At 35.3% G+C, this 18,835-nt stretch overlaps 1 protein-coding gene across 4 annotated transcripts in view; it reads right to left on the reverse strand.

Moving 5' to 3' along the window:
- DGKB (diacylglycerol kinase beta) overlaps nucleotides 1–18,835 on the reverse strand; it is a 708,921-nt gene that overhangs the window by 639,114 nt on the left and 50,972 nt on the right. For all 4 annotated transcript variants that reach the window (XM_047753443.1, XM_047753441.1, XM_047753442.1 and 1 more), the window contains exon 2: nucleotides 5,005–5,264. In XM_047753443.1, coding sequence (XP_047609399.1) covers nucleotides 5,005–5,074 — 70 coding nt within the window. In that variant the 5' untranslated portion in view covers nucleotides 5,075–5,264. The remainder of the gene's footprint in view (nucleotides 1–5,004; nucleotides 5,265–18,835) is intronic.

Below are 18,835 nucleotides of genomic sequence, written 5' to 3' on the forward strand. Positions count from 1 at the left end.
ACACCCCACAGCTCAAGCAACACCAGATCCTTAACCCACTGAGCAAGGCCAGGGATCGAACCCACATCCTCATGAAGGCAAGTCAGGTTCATTGACCACTGAGCCATAACAGGAATTCCTGAACTCATTTATCTTGATCAAGAATTCTACAACTCAATGAAGAGACAATCCACAGAATAGGAGAAAACCTTTGCAAAAGAAGCAACCAATAAGGGATTAATCTTCAAAATATATAAACATCTCATGTAGCTTTAAGCATATATTTTAAAAAAATCAAAATTGGCAGATCTAAATAGACATTTCACCAAAGTAGACAGACAGATGGCCAAAAAGTACAAGAAAAGATGCTCAACATCACTAATTCTAGAAATGCAAATCAAAATGACCATGAGCTATCCCCTCACATTAGTCAGAATGGCCATCATTATAAAGCCTTAAACAATAAATTCTATAGAGGGTGTAGAGAAAAGGGAACCCTCCTATACTGTTAGTGGGAATGTAAATTGGTGCACCCACTGTGGAAAATAGTATGGAGGAGGATCTTTAAAAAAATAAATATAGAACTATCATATGATCCCACAATCCCACTCCTGGGCACATATCCAGAGAAAACCATAATTCAAAAAGATACATGCACCCCTATGTTCACTGCAGCACTATTTACGGTAGCCAAGACATGGAAGCAACCTAGATGGCCACCAACAGAGGAATGGATACAGAAGATTTGGTATATATGTATAATAGAATATTACTTGGTCATAAAAAAGAATGAAATAATACCATTTGTGGCAATATGGATGGACCTAGAGATTATCTTGCTAAGTGAAGTCAGACAGAGAAAAACAAATACCTTATGATATCACTTATATATGGAATCTAATAAAAATGACATTAAGAACTTATTTATAAAACAGAAATAAACCCACAGTTTCAAAATCAAACTTATGGATACCATAGGGGAAACCGTGGTGGGGAGGGATAAATGAGGAGAATGGGAGCAACATATACACACTACTGTATATGTTAACATATATATAATATGTATGTTACTAATACATATTAGGACCCACTCTGTACACAGAGAAATCTACTCAACAGTCTGTAATAACCTATATGGGAATAAAGAATGGATATATTTGGCTGTATACCTAGAACTAATACAGCATTATAAGTCAACTATACTCCAATAAAATTAATAAATAAAAGAATTCCATGACCCCTCCTCATCCCTCCACAGGATATACATATAAAACACTTATTTGACATCAATAGTACATATAATCTTAGCATATTACAAATTTAAACTTAATGTATTAAAAATATCATTCATTTAACGCATATAAAGAATTTCCTCTTGAATGTTACTAAACTATTAAAATCAAAAAAGCAAATCTAATAGACTATGGAGGAATGTAACTTTGCCAATATAGTGCTGCAACATGAAAAAAATGATCCTTACTGTTGCTGATAAACTGATCACATGCACTGAATAGTATAGAATATATACTATTTGTATTATCCATAAGATAATTTGTTTCCAGTTATATTTTGACAATGGCAATTTATTACACAAAGATATATTCTAATCATATTATTTCATATTTAATTTTATAGGAAACTTTTTGGAGGATTAAATCTAGCACTTTTCAAGTTGTCTTTTCCATTTAAAAAAGAGTAGTTCTAATGATCATGGAATCAGCACTATTTATTTCATTCATGAATAAACATTTAATATGTATTCTCATAAAATCAATTTTAATAATGTCTTATACTAACGATGTCACTGCTTTACTACAAATTTACTGAATGCTCAATAAAGAATTTAAGAAAAAGAGCATTTAAGAATGCCTTGACTCAATGGGTTACAACTTTCACATTTATGACTATTTTTATTATCACTTGTCTTGGGTATTTCTGCAAATTCATGACAACATCAAGCATTTTAATGATATAATTAAATATAACCTCATATTTCTTAGCAAATAAAAACAGCAACCTATAACACATTTAACACCTCAGTATTAAATTCTGTTTATCAATTCAAACAGAATTTGAATATCTGAGCAAAAGTTATTCTAAATGATAATTTAGCTAGCATGGAACAGTATATATCTATTTCATAGTAGCGCCTCCATAGGTAAGTTTCTCTTAAGTAACCAAACACAGAAAAATATATTTTAATAATCCAGCTAAGTTCAACATAACCTAAACCAAACTATTATGTTTATTTTACTTGGGGAATTATATCACCATATCACCAAATTCCCCTATCCTATAAGTCAAATTTTTAGAGCTAAACTTTAGAAATCATCTGTCTCTCTCTAAATTCTCATATTTTATTACTGCCCAAATTCTCCTCTGTTTGTTTCAATGCCATAATATCTGAATCTATAGTTTTCTGGTCATCTTTCACCATCCACATTTTTTTACTCTATTCCAGTAGCCCTCCGGCCTGCCTTCAGTCTCTTTTTATTGCCATACACCATTTCTATATTTGCAGATTAAGCTTAGAGCATAGCGTCGTTCACGTCATCGTACCCTACAAATACTCTTCACTGCCTAACTCAACTTGAGCATTGTATATTTTATTTCCATCTCATTTTTATAGGCTTAACTCTTCTTCTTCCCTAAATTTTTGGTGTGGCTAAATGTGACTTATCTCACTTCCTCAAATATATGTTAAATTTTTCTTTTTATTTATATCACTTTCATCTCCATTTACCTTAAATCTTTTTTTTTTCTTTTGGCCACACCTGCAGCATGCAGAAGTTCCCAGGCCAGGAATTAAAACTGTGCCACAGCAGTGACCTGAGCCATAGCAGTGACAATGCTGGACCTTAATCTGCTGAGCCAACAGGGAACTCCTTAAACCTATTTTTTAAGATTCATTTTAAATACTGCCTCTTCCATGAAGATATCCCTTTCTCCAGCTCTAGCTACACACTATAACCCTACTGATCTCTAACTTTGTTTGTAGCACTTAAATAATACTTTGTCTAGATATAGTCATTTACCCATTAGTTTCTAGCCTTTATTAAACTGTGAATTCCAGGACTTCCCATTGTGGCTCAGCAGAAATGAATCTGACTAGCATCTGAGGATGCATGTTCAATCCCTGGATTCACTCAGTGGGTTAAGGATCTGGCATTGCCTTAAGCTGTGGTGTAGGTCCCAGACGTGGCTCAGATGCTGCATTGCTTCGGCTCTGGCATAGGCCGGCAGCTACAGCTCCGATTTGACCCCCTAGCCTGGGAACCATATGCTGTGGATGCGACCGTAAAAAGACAAAAAAACAAAACAAAACTGTAAATTCCCAAAGGGGCAGACCCACCTCTGTTCATATTTACATTCTCTGCAGTGCCAAGCATAGAGCCCTCCCTAAAGAAGATGCTCAGAAATATGTAATTATTAGATGTAACACAATAGTAAAGGGCATATAGAAAAGAGAAAACATAGGTAAACCATTTTTTAGTCAATTTGGAAATTATTAAATATAAACATACAGATAATAACTCAGTCATTCTGTGCTGAATTGTTCATATAATAAGTAAATAAATTGTGCTTTCAGGCTAAACAATTTTAGTCCATGAAAACCAAATATTGATGTCAACAATTTCTGATTCCCCCCATTTGATAGTTGTTGTATTTTTATTAGTAGGATTATTTTTGCCTATGCCAGAGGCACATGGAAGTTCCCAGGCCAGGGACTGAACCCACACCACAGCAGCAACCCAAGCCACAGCAGCAACAATGTCAGATCCTTAAACCACTAAGCCACTGGGGAACTCCTATTTTTATTATTATTGACAGAGAAAATTTATAGATTCTTATGTGGATTTGTATTTTCCTTGTGAACACTCACCAGCTCTCTTATATCCTTACCCAAAACACTTGACCCATCGAGTTTGGAAGACTCTGGAAAACCTATGAAATTGGCCTTTTCTGATGATATAAATTAAATGCTTACTAAGGTCCTGACTTATAATGTGTACCCTATAAATGTCAGTGCTATTATTCATTGACATACTTATTTCTTATTCCAAATCTGTCTTTTGTGTTTAACCCTTTCTATTGGCCTCTCCTTCATAATATGATTCAATCCATTCCTGACACTTATTTCCTACATGTCACGATTCTCAGCATAAGCATCTCCAGCTGCTTCCTTTTTTGCTTCTTTTAACTATTATGCGCTCTTGCTTCTTTTTCGCTTTCTATTTTTTATTATTTTATTCTCTCACTCTCACCATTCTTACTACTTACAACATATTTTCTCTCCTCATCATGTTCACATCCTTTTGCTGTCTATTCATTAGAAGCTTCATTTTCTCTTCAACACCTTGACACAGCTGCTGTCTGTATTTAAAGTTGAAGCTTAATTTATGAAACAGACCTTTTTTGAAAGTCCATGATAAAAACAATAAATAAATAAAATCTTACTGTTTATGGTAAAGAAGCTTACTATATTAAAAATCACATACGATAAAGTGTATGACCACAGCCTGTCTTTTGTATTAATTCCACGCTAAAAAATTGGCATAAGGTCGCGACACTTTGTCTTTTACGACCTCTGATTTCAACTTCAGGAAGTGTCTGTGACGTCCTACTACAGTCTTTGAAATGTTATACTAACAAACAGTGGGGGGAAAAAAAATCTCACTTTTCTCTTACTTCTGCTTATCCTTCTCAGTTATGGTATCACCAGTCTCCAGTCTCCCAAACTGTCTTATCCTTCACTTCACATCTACTACAGCTGGAGCGTTTCCAAGTTCAATTTTGCACATAATATTCTGGTGCTTTTTCTTCCAGATTTGATTTGCAAGTTTACCTTTTCCTTTTTCTCAGGCATAACAGGTAGTCTCAAGTCCACTTACTTATAAACACAAAAGACACACTGATATTTATACCAAAGCTGAACTGGATCTATACTCTGCTTTTGAAAGTAAATAATATATGTCACTTAGTGTAAATGCCAAATAATATCCTGTTATACATATGCATACTTACACTCAGCGTATTTCTGAAGCTGGGAAAATTCTGAGGGGCTGAGGTGGGCCCATTTTTCCTGGTTTGTCATAGTGGTGGTGTGGAGTTCTCTTACATACCAGGTGAGGAATTCTTTACTCAGATGTGTGGCAGAATTTATGCTTCAAAGTTTCCACATGGTATGTTTCATTATAAAATACCTCAAATTTTCAAAATATGCAATCTGTCACCAACAAACCGCTGCAGATATGGGTTTGTAGTTTCAGTATGGTATTAAAGCACTGCAGAAAGAAAAGCATAAAGATCCAAAGATTAGCATCATGAAACAAAGAAAAAAACTGACAAGTTATAAAGATTTTTAGCTCCTAAATAATATATTTCAGTTATTCTACTTTGCATAATACTCAATCTTTAATTCCTCAGTCTTTATGGGCAATTTTATATACATTTCCTAACACCAAATCATAGAAGAAATATGACTAAAATGCAAAGTGTGGAGAAAATTTTATAACAATTAGTTTCGTAAAAGTAGATTTTTTGCTCAGTTTTAAAAATGCCACATTCAAAGGGCAAACAAAGGTATCATTCTTAACAATCTGAAGGTATCAATTATTTAAAATTTAGCAAATGTTATGTTTAGACCCATATTATGAAAGGAAGCTAAATAAGCTCTATAGTTCTCTAAATATACAATGTTCTAGTCTACCAGCTTTCCAACAATGGTTTGGAATGGTCATCAGTGATAGTACATATATTTGCAATTATGAAAATCAATTTAGGGAGTTATATAAATTGTGTTTTATTCTCACAATAAAATACAGTAATTTTAATTTTACCATCCATAAAAATTCCAGCGAAATTTACCAAATTAAAGCAATTCCAAATGTCTGACAGACTTTCATAATGATAGTAGATTGGACAACTGTGAATCATGCTTAAAAATAAATCCCTAGGTTGTCATGGACCTACATTCACTGCTCTATCTATAAAGGCAAACAAAATGAAAAACCATCTGGCTTCAATTTTTCATCAGAGACAGTGATCAACTGCTCAGTAGCCAACCAGACTGGCACTGTAAACATTATACAAACTGAAGTATTTAGAAATTATTACTTAAGATAGTTTATGAAATTGTATGACTGGAAGGATTATGAATATAGGTGCCATTACCTAAAGGCAGGGTACCTATATAGGGCATTAGTGGCTGAGATCTCTTTACTGTCTGTCTCTACCAAACCCTCGACCGCACCATCATATTCTGTCATCTTTTGCTTAAAAAAATTCTTTTTGTGGGTCTCGTTTCTTAGGGTTCTTGCAGTCAGTTATCAGTTTTAAAAGGTGACTGTTTGCTATTTAATTGGGAAAAATGAAGATAGTGATTCATTAACACAAGCCAAATTTCTAGGTCTTTTTTTCTTCCCAGTGGATGTTCTTACATTACAACCATGACTTTGTGGAAGGAATGCAAACTAAAAGGAATGAGAACATGTGATGGATATTTCTTTGTGCTTTCCACCCAGTTTCTTCCTACTGATTTCATCCTTCACATCAATTTCATCCCAATTCTTTGCTTCTTTCCAATTACATGCCATTTTGGTGTGACTATAAAGCAAGGTGTCCTGTTCTCTCTTGTCCAAAGGGAGACAGATGACTCACTCACAACTGGAACATGAGACTCAATCTCATGGGGCTTTAAATGTAAGTGGAGTTATTCAAGGACAGGGTAAAAATAGCTCTATCTGAATGATTACAGCAAAATAGGATACCTGTCCCTGTCTGAGCCTGGGTCTTCAGGTATCCTGCCACTTCTAGAAATAAGTAGCATTATTTTAATAAGGGATTAAGTGGTCCAGAATCAGTTTCCACTGCCTACAACCTCAAAACCTCAACTCATGAGAGGCAGTTCATTTATTCATTCAAAAAAAACATTTATCAATCCCTTCTGTGCCAGAAAGCATTCTAGGCACTGGAAATACAACAAAGATCAAAATACAAAGACAACAATGTTCATTCTAATGATGTGTCAGTTTTACTGAGAGCCTACAGTATGCAAGGCATGGACTTAACAACATTCATTTTTGGGTCCTTTGGTCTTCATGAAACAACTCTGGGAGGTGCTCATTGACTCCCATTGCAACAAAAGAGCAAACTGACACCAGGTGATTGGAATTTGAGAGACAAGATAGAGACTGTGAGAAACCCACCCAATATCCATTCTCTCTTGCTTCCTTGGTAAGCAGAGCCTTAATTTTATAAAATAGAAAATATCTCCATCTAAACAACTACACTCCTCAAGTTCTTTGCACAAAGAAGTGGTCAGTGAAATGGAAGTGGACATTGCATGGAGCATACAGGAAAGTTCTATTTAAAGAAACAGCTGGCAAGTATTTGTTTGTTTTTGATTTTTAGGGCCACACCTGTGGCATATGGAAGTTCCCAGGCTAGGGGATAAATTGGAGCTGCAGCACCTGGCCTATGCCACAGCCACAGCAACACAGGATCCCAGCCATGTCTGCAACCTATACCATAGCTCACAGCAATGCCAGACCCTTAACCCACTGAGCGAGGCCAGTGATCAAACCTGCATCCTCACAGAGACAACAGGGGTCCTTAACCTGCTAAGCTACAACTGGAATTCCTTCCTAATGGTCTAGTGGTTAGGATTTGGCACTTTCACTGCTGCAGTTTAGGTTCAATCCCTGGTCTGGGAACTAAGATCCCACATCAAACCACTGTACTCAGTGGCCAAATAAATAAATAAATAAATAAAGAGGCTTGGGCACTACTGTGAAGGCAGTAAGAAACAAGGAAAGAACTACAAAAAAGGGCAGAAACCAATCACTCTTGGAAAATGAAATTTTGGAAAAATGTCAATGTGCTCCTTTAGGTTTTTCTCTTTCACCTGTCTTGCAATTGCTTCCTAACAGGCTCCCTGAGTATTTCCCTTTCCTTAACATGGCTTGTCCCTTCCTGTCCATGGATAATCATGAACTGAGATGACTCCAAAGTTCTGTCTCATAAATTACCAGCAAGTAATATGTTAGTATAGCAATTAATCAATTATAGTTTTCCACCTGGCTACCTGTTCTGAAATTTATTAAAGTTCTGCAGTTAATTTAGTGTAAGAAACTCAAATTTAAAGTGACTGGTCAACTACAATGAGGTACCACCTCACATTGTCAGAGTGGCCATCATTAACAAGTCAACAAATAAATGCTGGAGAGGGTATGGAGGAAAGGGTACCCTCCTACACTATTGGTAGCAATGTAAATTGGTACAGTCACTATGTTAATTGGTATGTAGGTACCTCAGAAAACTAAATACAAAACTACCATATGACCCAGCAATCCCACTCTTAGGCATATACCCAGACAAAACTTTCACTGAAAAAGATACATGCATCTGTATGTTCCTCACAGCAATATTTACAATAGCCAAGACATGGAAACAACCTAAATGTCCATCAACAGATGAACAGATTAAGAAGACGTGGTTTATCTACACAATGTAATACTACTCAGCCATAAAAAAACAAAAACAAATAATGCCATTTGCAGCAACTTGGATGCAACTGGAGACTCTCATTCTAAGTCAGAAAGAGAAAGGCAAAAATACTGTATGATATCACTTATATCTGGAATCTAATATACAAAATGAAACTTTCCATAGAAAATCTCATGGACATGGAGAACAGACTTGTGGTTTCCAAAGGGAGAGGGGAGAGGAAGGGAGAAGGGGAGAGGGGAATCTAATATGCACAAATGAAACTTTCCACAGAAAATCTCATGGACGTGGAGAATAGACTCATGGTTTCCAAGGGGGAGGAAGGGAGAGGAAGTGAGATGGACTGGGAGTTTGGGGTTAATAGATGCAAACTACTGCATGTAGAGTGGATAAGCAATGAGATCCTGCTGTATAGCACTGCGAACTATATCTAGTCACTTGTGACGGAACATGATGGAGAATAAATACACACACACACACACACAAACACACACACATGACTGAGTCACTTTGCCATACAATAGAAATTGACAGAACACTGTCAATCAATTATAATGGAAAAAATAAAAATCTTAGAAAAAAGAAAAAAAGAAAATGACTGGTTAACTGATATCCTTCAGATCTTTATATGAACGCTACCTATCTCCTTAATAACATCTCAACTGGTCATTCAATTTAAAGTTGAACATTCATACACACTATCCCTCCATCGCACTTTTATTTCTTTTGAATATAATGTCATATTATCATATACTCATTTGACATTTGAATCACACTAGAACAAGAGGCAACATGAGCGATTTTAAGCCCTGATGGGATTCTACAAAAAGGACCAAACAACTGAAAATGCTTATTGAATTTGCCCTTGATTTTCATCTTAATGCATGTATTAGATTTTGCATCACTATCCTCTCATGTGATCTAAGATATAAGTCCCATGAGGGCAGGGGTTTTCACCTATCTGTTCATCGCTGTTGGCCAGTGCAACAAAAGAGTGCTTGGTATATATATACATATTTGTAGGATGAGTTCACCTACATGCTTTTTTCATAATGAAAATCTTTGGCTGGAGAATGAGAATGAGCCCCTGAAGTTGATAAAGGGAAAATGGTACATAAGGAAGGGATAGAAATCATGATGAGTTTCACTTTCTCTAGGTGCCAAACCTCTTCCCTTCAAGTGAATGGACATCAACCAAAGACATTGTACTTAGAGATACAATATTCTATAGTTCCACAAAAAAAAAAAAGTTTTATTCCACTCTTTTGGAGATTGTTAAATATAGCTAACTTTGCATAAATGAGCAATATTTCCTAGGGATGCCATAACTGAGATGAGTTAAGCAGTTTACAACACCATTTACACATGAGCATCAGGACAATCTCTAAATTACTTTTAGATATTTAACAAAAACACCACAGCTTTTTATTTAATTTAATGTGATCTTGTCAGCTTAACTCTTCACTTTTCATATCAAGAACAGCTTTTCTGAATGGATCTACTCCAACCTGCATTTTAGCAGATGTGTTTAGAGAGTAATGGCATCCCAGAAGGACACAAAGTCAATTCTTTCTTCTTAGATATGATTAATTCCCACATCAATGTGCTTTGACTAAAACTTTCTCTTTCTCATCCTTCTCCTAATGGAAGACTCTGGTTTCTCATAATTCTCCTTATTCCAGCTCTCACCATGTGCCATGCTGCCAAACTCACACACGAATAAGGGTGAGGTACAAATGGAAAAGGTTTTCTTAAGTCTTTCAAATGAATTAATCAACATATCCCAAGTCTAGGTAAAGAGAAATGTTGCATGTGTAAAATTAAATAAAGAAACACAGATCTTCATGTCTTAGAAGGAGATGAGAATGATGACAACACTTTCTTATAGTCTCTGCCTCTTTATAAATGTACAGAAAGAAAATGACAATATTTGGTTGAGATTCTCTATAGAGCTTTTCAAACTTCCCATTCCTCTGCAAGGGAGTTGTCTTTAGACACATAAACTGAAAGCCAGAATGGATTTACACTGCTGACTGTTGGAATGCAGTCTAATTCTAGCATCTCATCTAGTGAATGGATGTGCCACTTTGTTTAGCTGATGGCTGGAAATAATTGTAAGAGTTGGAGAAGGCTCTTTGTACCTGGATAAAACACATTCTCCATAATCAGGGAAGGAAATCAGACTTCTCATGACTGATGCACTAGGAAATGTTTAGATAAGTGGATGCACTGGTTTTTAGTCACATTAAACATATGTGTCTAAATAATTCTAAAAATTCAGCATGTGATGACTTCAGTCATTGAATTAGTACACACTAAAGTACACTGAAAACTATACTATACAAAGTTAGGTATTATGATCACTGAAAATATTTACTAGGTCTCAAGGGTCATAAATCCCAAATTATAAAGTAACAGACAGAAAAATCATAGGAGTGAAAAAAAGATGAGGTCCAAAATATCAATCATAGAATTTCAGAAAGAAAAATAGGATGAAATTAAATGGAATGTTAATATTATCACTTCATTTAAAATTATTTGTTCACTTATCCATGAAAAGAAATCCAAAATGAGACCCAATATCATGCTGGGCACTATGCCAAATGCTGGTGCTGTAGGTGTAAATAAGACAGATCCTAGCTCTTGTTTGGGGAGAAGATCTACATTAAACAAACCAACTACACAAATAAATAATTATAAACTGTGATTAAGTTATATGAAAAATAGGTCATGGAATTTTATGAGAGTACAACAGGAGCCCTGATTTAGATTTAGAGATTCAAAGTGCAACTCACAGAAAAGGTGTATTTAAATTAAATTTAAAAAGTTGAGTAACAATTACAAACTTGATTAATAAAAAATACATTCTGAGTAGAAACCTGGAAGTGAAGAAACAAGCAATAGAAATATTAGAAGATCTCCAAAGAAGGCAAGTGTGACAAGAGCCTGGTGTCCAAGAGCGAAAGGAACACACCATTAGATCAGAGAAACAGGTAAAAGCCATGTCATGGAGATTCTCAGAGGCTATACTAAGGACCTGTCATATACATAAAGCCACTGACATATTCTTTGAAGGAGATAAACATGGTCCATTAAGAAGTTCATTCTAATCAATGGATTGGAAAGTGAAAAAAATAGAAGTGGGAAGGCCAAAGAGAAGCTATTCCAGTAACTGGAAGAGGACTGTTAGTGGCTTTAACTTGGAAAGTCTTAGTAAAAATGAAGGTAAAAAGCCGAACTTGTGATATATTTTCAAAGCAGGATCTGAAAATGAATAGGATATGTTATATCCAGGATGAAGAGATGAAGAATAACTCTCATAGTCTTGCCTTGAACACAGGCTACAGAAAGGTGGAATTTAAGTTTCTAAATACTGGAACAGTATCAGGTGTGAGAAGAAAAAAATGAGTAATCCTGTTTTGGGATGTGTTAAACTTATGAAAAGACATCTAAACTGAAAGGACTAGTAGACAATGAGATAAGCCTAGGGCTAATAAAAGAGAGACAGAAGTATGACATTGTGAGTTATAAGATACAGATACAGATATTTGAAGAGAGGGAAATTCATAAGACTGCCAGATATTTAGAAGCTATGCTACTAAAAGCTCTGCTTTCAAGAAAAAACTTACAGTCAGCTGCACAGTACAGTTAGCTGACAGTCTCTAGCTCTTTTGCCTTCAGAATGTGTTCAGCTTTCAAGGTCACATTCTTCACAGGCAGAGGTCAGGGACTAAAGATGACGGATTAAAGAGGATCACACCATTTTTGCCCAATAAGAGAATCCTTTTATAATTCATATTTGCTCCAGAACTCCCCAGTGGACTGGCTAAGACTTTACCACATCTGCATAGTTATCTGAAGTTGCTCATAACCAACCCTGAATCTCCCATCCTCTTTCTTTTCTGAGGTATCAAATGTGAATCATTGTTCGAAGGTTCTCTCTGCCGGCTCCTGCTTTTCTTCCTTCTTTGTCTTTCACAGGAGTAATTTCCTGATAAGCCTCTGTATCTGTAACTCCATCTCAGTGTTTCCTGGTGAAGGGTCCCATGTGTCAGGATACCAATAGGAAATAGACGATATACTTAAAATGAATAAGGAGGAGTTTAATAAAAGGATTATTTAGGAAGTGTGAACAGGGTGGTTAGAAAAATTAATAGAGGCCAGTGCAGTATCCTGGTCAAGCAAAAGTTAGGAACTTACTGAACTAAGTCTGAAGAGGATAGGGGTGTTGCAGCTAAGAAACCCAAGAGTGGTTATATATATATATATATATATATATATATATATATATAGGATCATGTGATAGGAGCCATGGGCTTAGGTAGTGGGATGCATCCCTCTTTCAATAACTTAGTTGGACAGGAGGTAGAGAAATAACTTCCCCGACCTTGTCATCTTTCAACTCTCCAGTCTCCTTCATTACCTCTCATTGACCAAGCCCAATCATAAGTCACTAGGCCAAGATGGCTATTGGTGCAGACTATGTAAAATTGCCTCATACGAAACAGAGCAAAGTGGGAAGAGGATAAAAAGGAATCTGTAGGGACAAACATGAAATATCAAGCAGATCTGCAGAGAGTGTGTGGTGTGAGAAAATGGGCCCAGCACAACACTCCAAAGCAATCCCTTATTAGACACTAGTATTGGAAAACAAGGGAAGAAAACAAAAACAGAAAAATATGGTGTCAAAGAGACAACAGAAGAGGAAGAAAAGAATTCTTCAAGGATAAGGTAGAAAGCACTTTTCCAAAGTTGCTGAGCAGGTAAATAAAAAGAGGATTGAAGGAGTCCTATGGCACAAAGGTATACGTGTTTTGCTATAGCACCAGGACATAGGTTTGATCCCTGGCCTGGCACAGTGGGTTAAAGGATCTGGCATTACTGCAGCTCAGGTGTAGGTCTCAATTGTGCTTGGATTTGATCCCTGGCAAGGGAACTGCATATGCTGAGAGACAGCCAAAAAAAAAAAAAAATAGGAGAGGGATATCTGATGCAAAACATGCTGGTCACCAGAGATCTTAGCAAAACAATTCTCTGAGCCTAAGCAAGTCAAATTAGAATGGGCTTCATAATAGAGTTGACTCTGGGAAGGTTGTGAATATGGATACTTTGAGAAGTGTGACTATGAGGGGGGAGGTCAAGAGCTAAAAGTAGGAGTTCCCATCATGGCTCAGTGAAAAAGAATATGACTAGCATCCATGAGGATGCATGTTCAATCCCTAGCCTCGCTCAGCGGGTTAAGGATCCAGCAATGCTGTGAGCTGCAGTGTAGGTCACAGATGCAGCTCAGATGTGACGTTGCCGTGGCTGCGGCATTTGCCAGTGGTTCTATTTCAACCCTTAGCCTGGGAACTTCCATATGCCTCAGAGGCAGCCCTAAAAAACACACACACACACACACAAAAAAAAGCTAAAAGTAGTTATAGATAAATGAATGAATCAATGATCAATGTGGAATAATGAATTTCAATTACTGTAGGAATCACTATAACAAAATGTTAAATCAAAGAGAAGAATTTCTAGTGGGAACAGTTCAAGTTTTGGGAGACAGAAGAACTGATCCATATTTCAAAGCCCTTAAAAAAAGGACTTCTAAAAAGTCCTTAATAGCAGGAGGAGAGAAGTTTCATAAAACATGTGAGGGTCAAAATTAATCTTTACAATGAGTATAAATGTAAGTGGTTTTATAGATCTGGGGTAGGCAATGACAGGGAAAGAGGAAGTAAAAGAGGAAAGAAATGAAAAAATTATATGCAAATAAGGTAAAGTGAGCTCAATAAAGCATATAGGAAAAACAGCAGGCAGAATAAAAAACGAATGGGATATTGCTTTCCATTTATTTAAAACTGTAACGGCCTGATTTTAAATTATTATTTTATAGACTAAGGCAACTAAAAGACAATCATATTCTTAACCTACCACTTCTGAATCAGATAGACCTGTACCTCATTCAAGTTCTGAGATGTCTTCCCTACGTAGAGCTATTCACTTAACCTATCTGGATTTTAATTCCTTTCTCATGAAAAGTGGATAAGTACCACCCTCCACCCAGAGGCATTTTATGAAATAGCATGTGTATAATACATAACAAATAAAAGATTCTCAATAGAGGTTATTTTTTCCTTGCTTTTGTTAAGTAGGGAATTTAAGATATATTTGTAGTACTGAATTTGAACATATATACAGTTTGCATATCAGTGAAATAGAAGTCTAGAAATCTTTTGGAAGATTATGTGAGTAGTTTAATATAAGATTCATAGTTATGTTATTTTTGAACTTGGCTGACATAAAAAAGCTAAAAAAATTATAGGAAATCTTTGGTGATATGAAACAGGGAAATATATCAGCTTGTATTATCTGCATTTTATAGGTGTGGTTTTTTTAAACTCAGATTTTTTTTTAATTTTATTCTTTTTAAGAAAATTGCTTTTAGTGAACTTTTTCTTCCTTTCCACACATGGTTTTAAGCAGAATACCTCTTAGAATAGAGAACAGAAGGTTAGGTGAAAATGGAGATCATATACAGGAGTAGAACATCTTTCAATATGAAACACAAATGTAAAGTGCCCTTCTAGAAATCTGTTCTACTCTCTCAGCAGGTGATGGCTGTGTCCTTCTCTTGTACTTGTGAGCACCTTTATGACTACATTTTAACCAACAGATTACAGTGGAAGTGATGTTATATGATGTTTTAGAAGAAAGCCTGACTAACCATGTAAAAAGACCACTTGGAAACACCATGCTCAGGTGTACCAGCCAACAGCCAACATCATCCCCAAAACATGTGAGTGAGGACACCTTCAGATGGATCCCACCCGAGGCTGTCAACCAATCTTCTTCTCCAAGCTGGAAGTCTCCATAGATGAGGCAGCAAACAGAAAGGAACAGAAACAAGCCAACCTAGTAAGCCTATTCTAAAAGCCTGACTACTAAATTCACAAGTCCAATAAAATGGTTGTTATACAGTATTTTGTGGTTTGTTACAGGGTAGTAAAAAGAACAAATAATTTGGAACAATATTTGATATACAAAAAGTACAAAAAATTATTTGATGATGACATTTTTGCATATGCTCAAATATGAAAATGTATGTGTGGGGGTGTGTGTGCTTAACTCTTAATTTATCATTCTTACATTATATGGTCAAATTCATATTGGTATATGTTTTCCATCTCCCTCTGAAGGGAAGAATAAAGTCTTTTGAAATTGAGTACAAATATTTAACCCAGGTTTTCTTCTAACTTTGGGTTTTATAGCAATGGATTGCTGAATGATTGAGAATTTTGGACTAAAAAATAAAAACCTAGCAGAGTACAGTAGAAAAAGACAAAAACTCTAAACCCAGAAAGAAAAAAATATCCATTTGGTAGGCCATTTATTTTTGTTATGTTTTGATAGGAAACAAAGGCTATTTGTGTTTTCTACAAAGATTTTCCAAATATTAATATAAGCCCCCCAAAACAGGAGAAAATGAAAAGCACAAAGGGTCTTTGTCTCTTAACCTCTTCCTTCCACTCCCAGCATGGAATACTAATTAAAGAAGAAGGTCATTAAAAGGGTTTTTTCAGTCTACCTGACCTGGGACTTTTTACAACAGAAACATGTATTTCCTAGAATGCTGATTATTACAAGCTGATAAATTTATTTTTACTGTTTCCCATGCCCAGTTTAAGAAAACAGAAATTCAATAAAAATAATTCTCCAAATATTAACTCCTTCCCCAAAGAGACTCTGATATATTTAGAATTTTGTATTGAATTAAAAATGCATGTGTTAATAATTTTGTTCTATTAATTAAAAAATAATAAATTCAGTCCCAAGCCCTTCCTGGAAATTGATGATTACTGGTAAGGAACTAGTATCTTTCAAATCTTTAATCCCAAGAAAATAATCAACTCTAAAGATATTATTCAACTTCAAGTTACAGAACACAACTGCCTAAGGAAAATCATTATTGAAGTACACTAGGGACCTTTTTACCAAATGAAATTTGATGTTTGCAACGAGAAACAAGTAATGCTTGCAGTGAATCCACTGTATGAAATACAGAGAGCTGTATTCAATTTACAGACACAGAGAGAAAAGTCGGCATTGGAAGAATATATATTCTGGCTATTTATAGTTTTGTTTCTTCTATAAAAACAGTATCTTAAACTTTCCATGTCCATCATGGTTCAAGAAAAACACCACTGAAAAACACAATGTAATTTTCTCTTTTGGTTTTTCTTTTGTTGCTAGTAGTGAAATAGAAATGTTGCCTTTTTCTGCTTGATAAAATAATAAACTTATTTTAAAATTATGAAGGGTTTAAGATTAGTCCTTTTTTTTTTTTACCATAAACTACAGAAACTTAGAAGTTACCTTGAGAAATGTTTGGAATATAACATTTTTCTCTAAGATTTATGTAAAAGTGATTTTAAATTTCACATGATACTTTATAAGCAAAATATACACTGTCTCCATCCACCTGGTCATTGCATTACTAAACACCTTTATGACATCTCTTCTCACTTTGTCCTAAACCCTCTTTATTCCATTATCAGCACTGCAATCAAGATACTCTTTCTAAAAGTCCACCAGCAAATGTGACTCCCACATCTGACAGCCTTTAATGATTCTTTATTACCTGTATGATAATGTTCAATTTGTAGCATTAAGCATATACAATTCAGCCATAGGCTCTTACCTGGTTAAGAGCACATTTATTTTAGTCAAGTAACTTTGGAGCTACATTTGCCTTAAAACTGTCACTTTCAGCAAAATTTAACGTCTTTATATCCTACTCACATCTTGGGTAAAATGATAATACAGATAAACATTTGATCCAGCAATCCCACTACTGGGCATCTATCCAGAGAAAAACACGACTCGAAAAGACACATGTACTCCAATGTTCATTGCAGCACTATACACAATATCCCAGACATGGAAACAACCTAAATGTCTACCAAAAGATGAGTGGATAAAGAAGATGTGGTACATATACACAATGGAATATTCCTCAGCTATTAAAAGGAAAGAAATAACGTCATTTTTAGCAACATGGATGGACCTAGAAATTACCATTCTAAGTGAAGTCAGTCAGATAATGAGACACCAACATCAAAAGCTATCACTTACATGTGGAATCTAAAAAAAGGATACAATGAACTTCTTGGCAGAACAAATACTGACTCGCAGACTTTGAAAAACTTAGGGTTTCCAAAGGAGACAGGTTGAGGGATGGGGGGATGCACTGAGGGTTTGGGATGGAAATGCTTTAAAATTTGGTTGTGATGATTGTTGTACACCTATAAATGTAATAAAATTCATTAGGTATTAAAAAAATGACAATTTTTTCTTAAGGGGAAAAAAGTATCTTACAAGGATTAAGTATGTTGTGGAAAGCACCGTGTTTATTATAGTGGACAACTGAACCAAAAGAAGAATTTCTTTTTTCTTTTTTTGTACAAGTTAAGCTTTTACTTTTAACCTATTGAAGTTTATCATCAGAATTACAAAAGGATAAACTGACTAATGAAATTACGCTATGGTGTATGTTACTTGTCCTAAAGGGAAAAAAAGAAAGTTCTTATCACCAAAGAAACACAAAAAGAAAAATTCTTAACTGGAATAATTCCTGGGTAGAAGCATGATGTACTGTAATGGATTCATGAGTCTGTAGGACACCCTTCAAAAAATAGAAACAGTGAAAACTTAACAGTATTACAAAGTTTTTAATGTATGTTTCTTAAAAATGCATTGAAATTAAATTACTCTTTCTGAGAAGAAATCAAGATGTGAAATGAGGTTGCAATATTTTAAATCAGGTCTATCCCAAAAAAGACCAGGGAATAGCAGTAGCTGTTTGGAGATCAGCAGAGAAATAGCACACCTCAGCCTCTCCTGGTTAGAAGGCCTAAATTTAGCAGCACTTGGAAATCCAGGGAGAGCCTAAATCACCCCGTAAGATCTATTTCCAACTAAGAGACTGTCTTCAAAGTTCTTTCAGAGAGCTGATAAAGATTTCTACACAAAGCCAAACTCTTTTTACCTTAAGGTACTTGTTACAAATATGTTTCTATGACACACTGGAAAAGAATGAGGGACTGAAAATTTGATTTGGAAATCTGTATTTCCATTGACCAAGAGACATAGCTGAATCTCAACAGAATTAAGCACACACACACACACACACACACACACACACACACACGTTTTGTCAGAGACTACTTGAACATTTGATTTGCCTTCCTGAGCTATAAGTGATAAAACTCTTGAACTCTCAGATATTTACCAAAAGTTTTTTTTTAATAGAATCAGATCAGATCCTTTCTGTAGTTAATTTATTGCTCTCATTTTCATATCT

This window comes from Phacochoerus africanus, chromosome 11, assembly GCF_016906955.1.
Source record: "Phacochoerus africanus isolate WHEZ1 chromosome 11, ROS_Pafr_v1, whole genome shotgun sequence".
NCBI classification, from domain to species: Eukaryota; Metazoa; Chordata; class Mammalia; order Artiodactyla; family Suidae; genus Phacochoerus; species Phacochoerus africanus.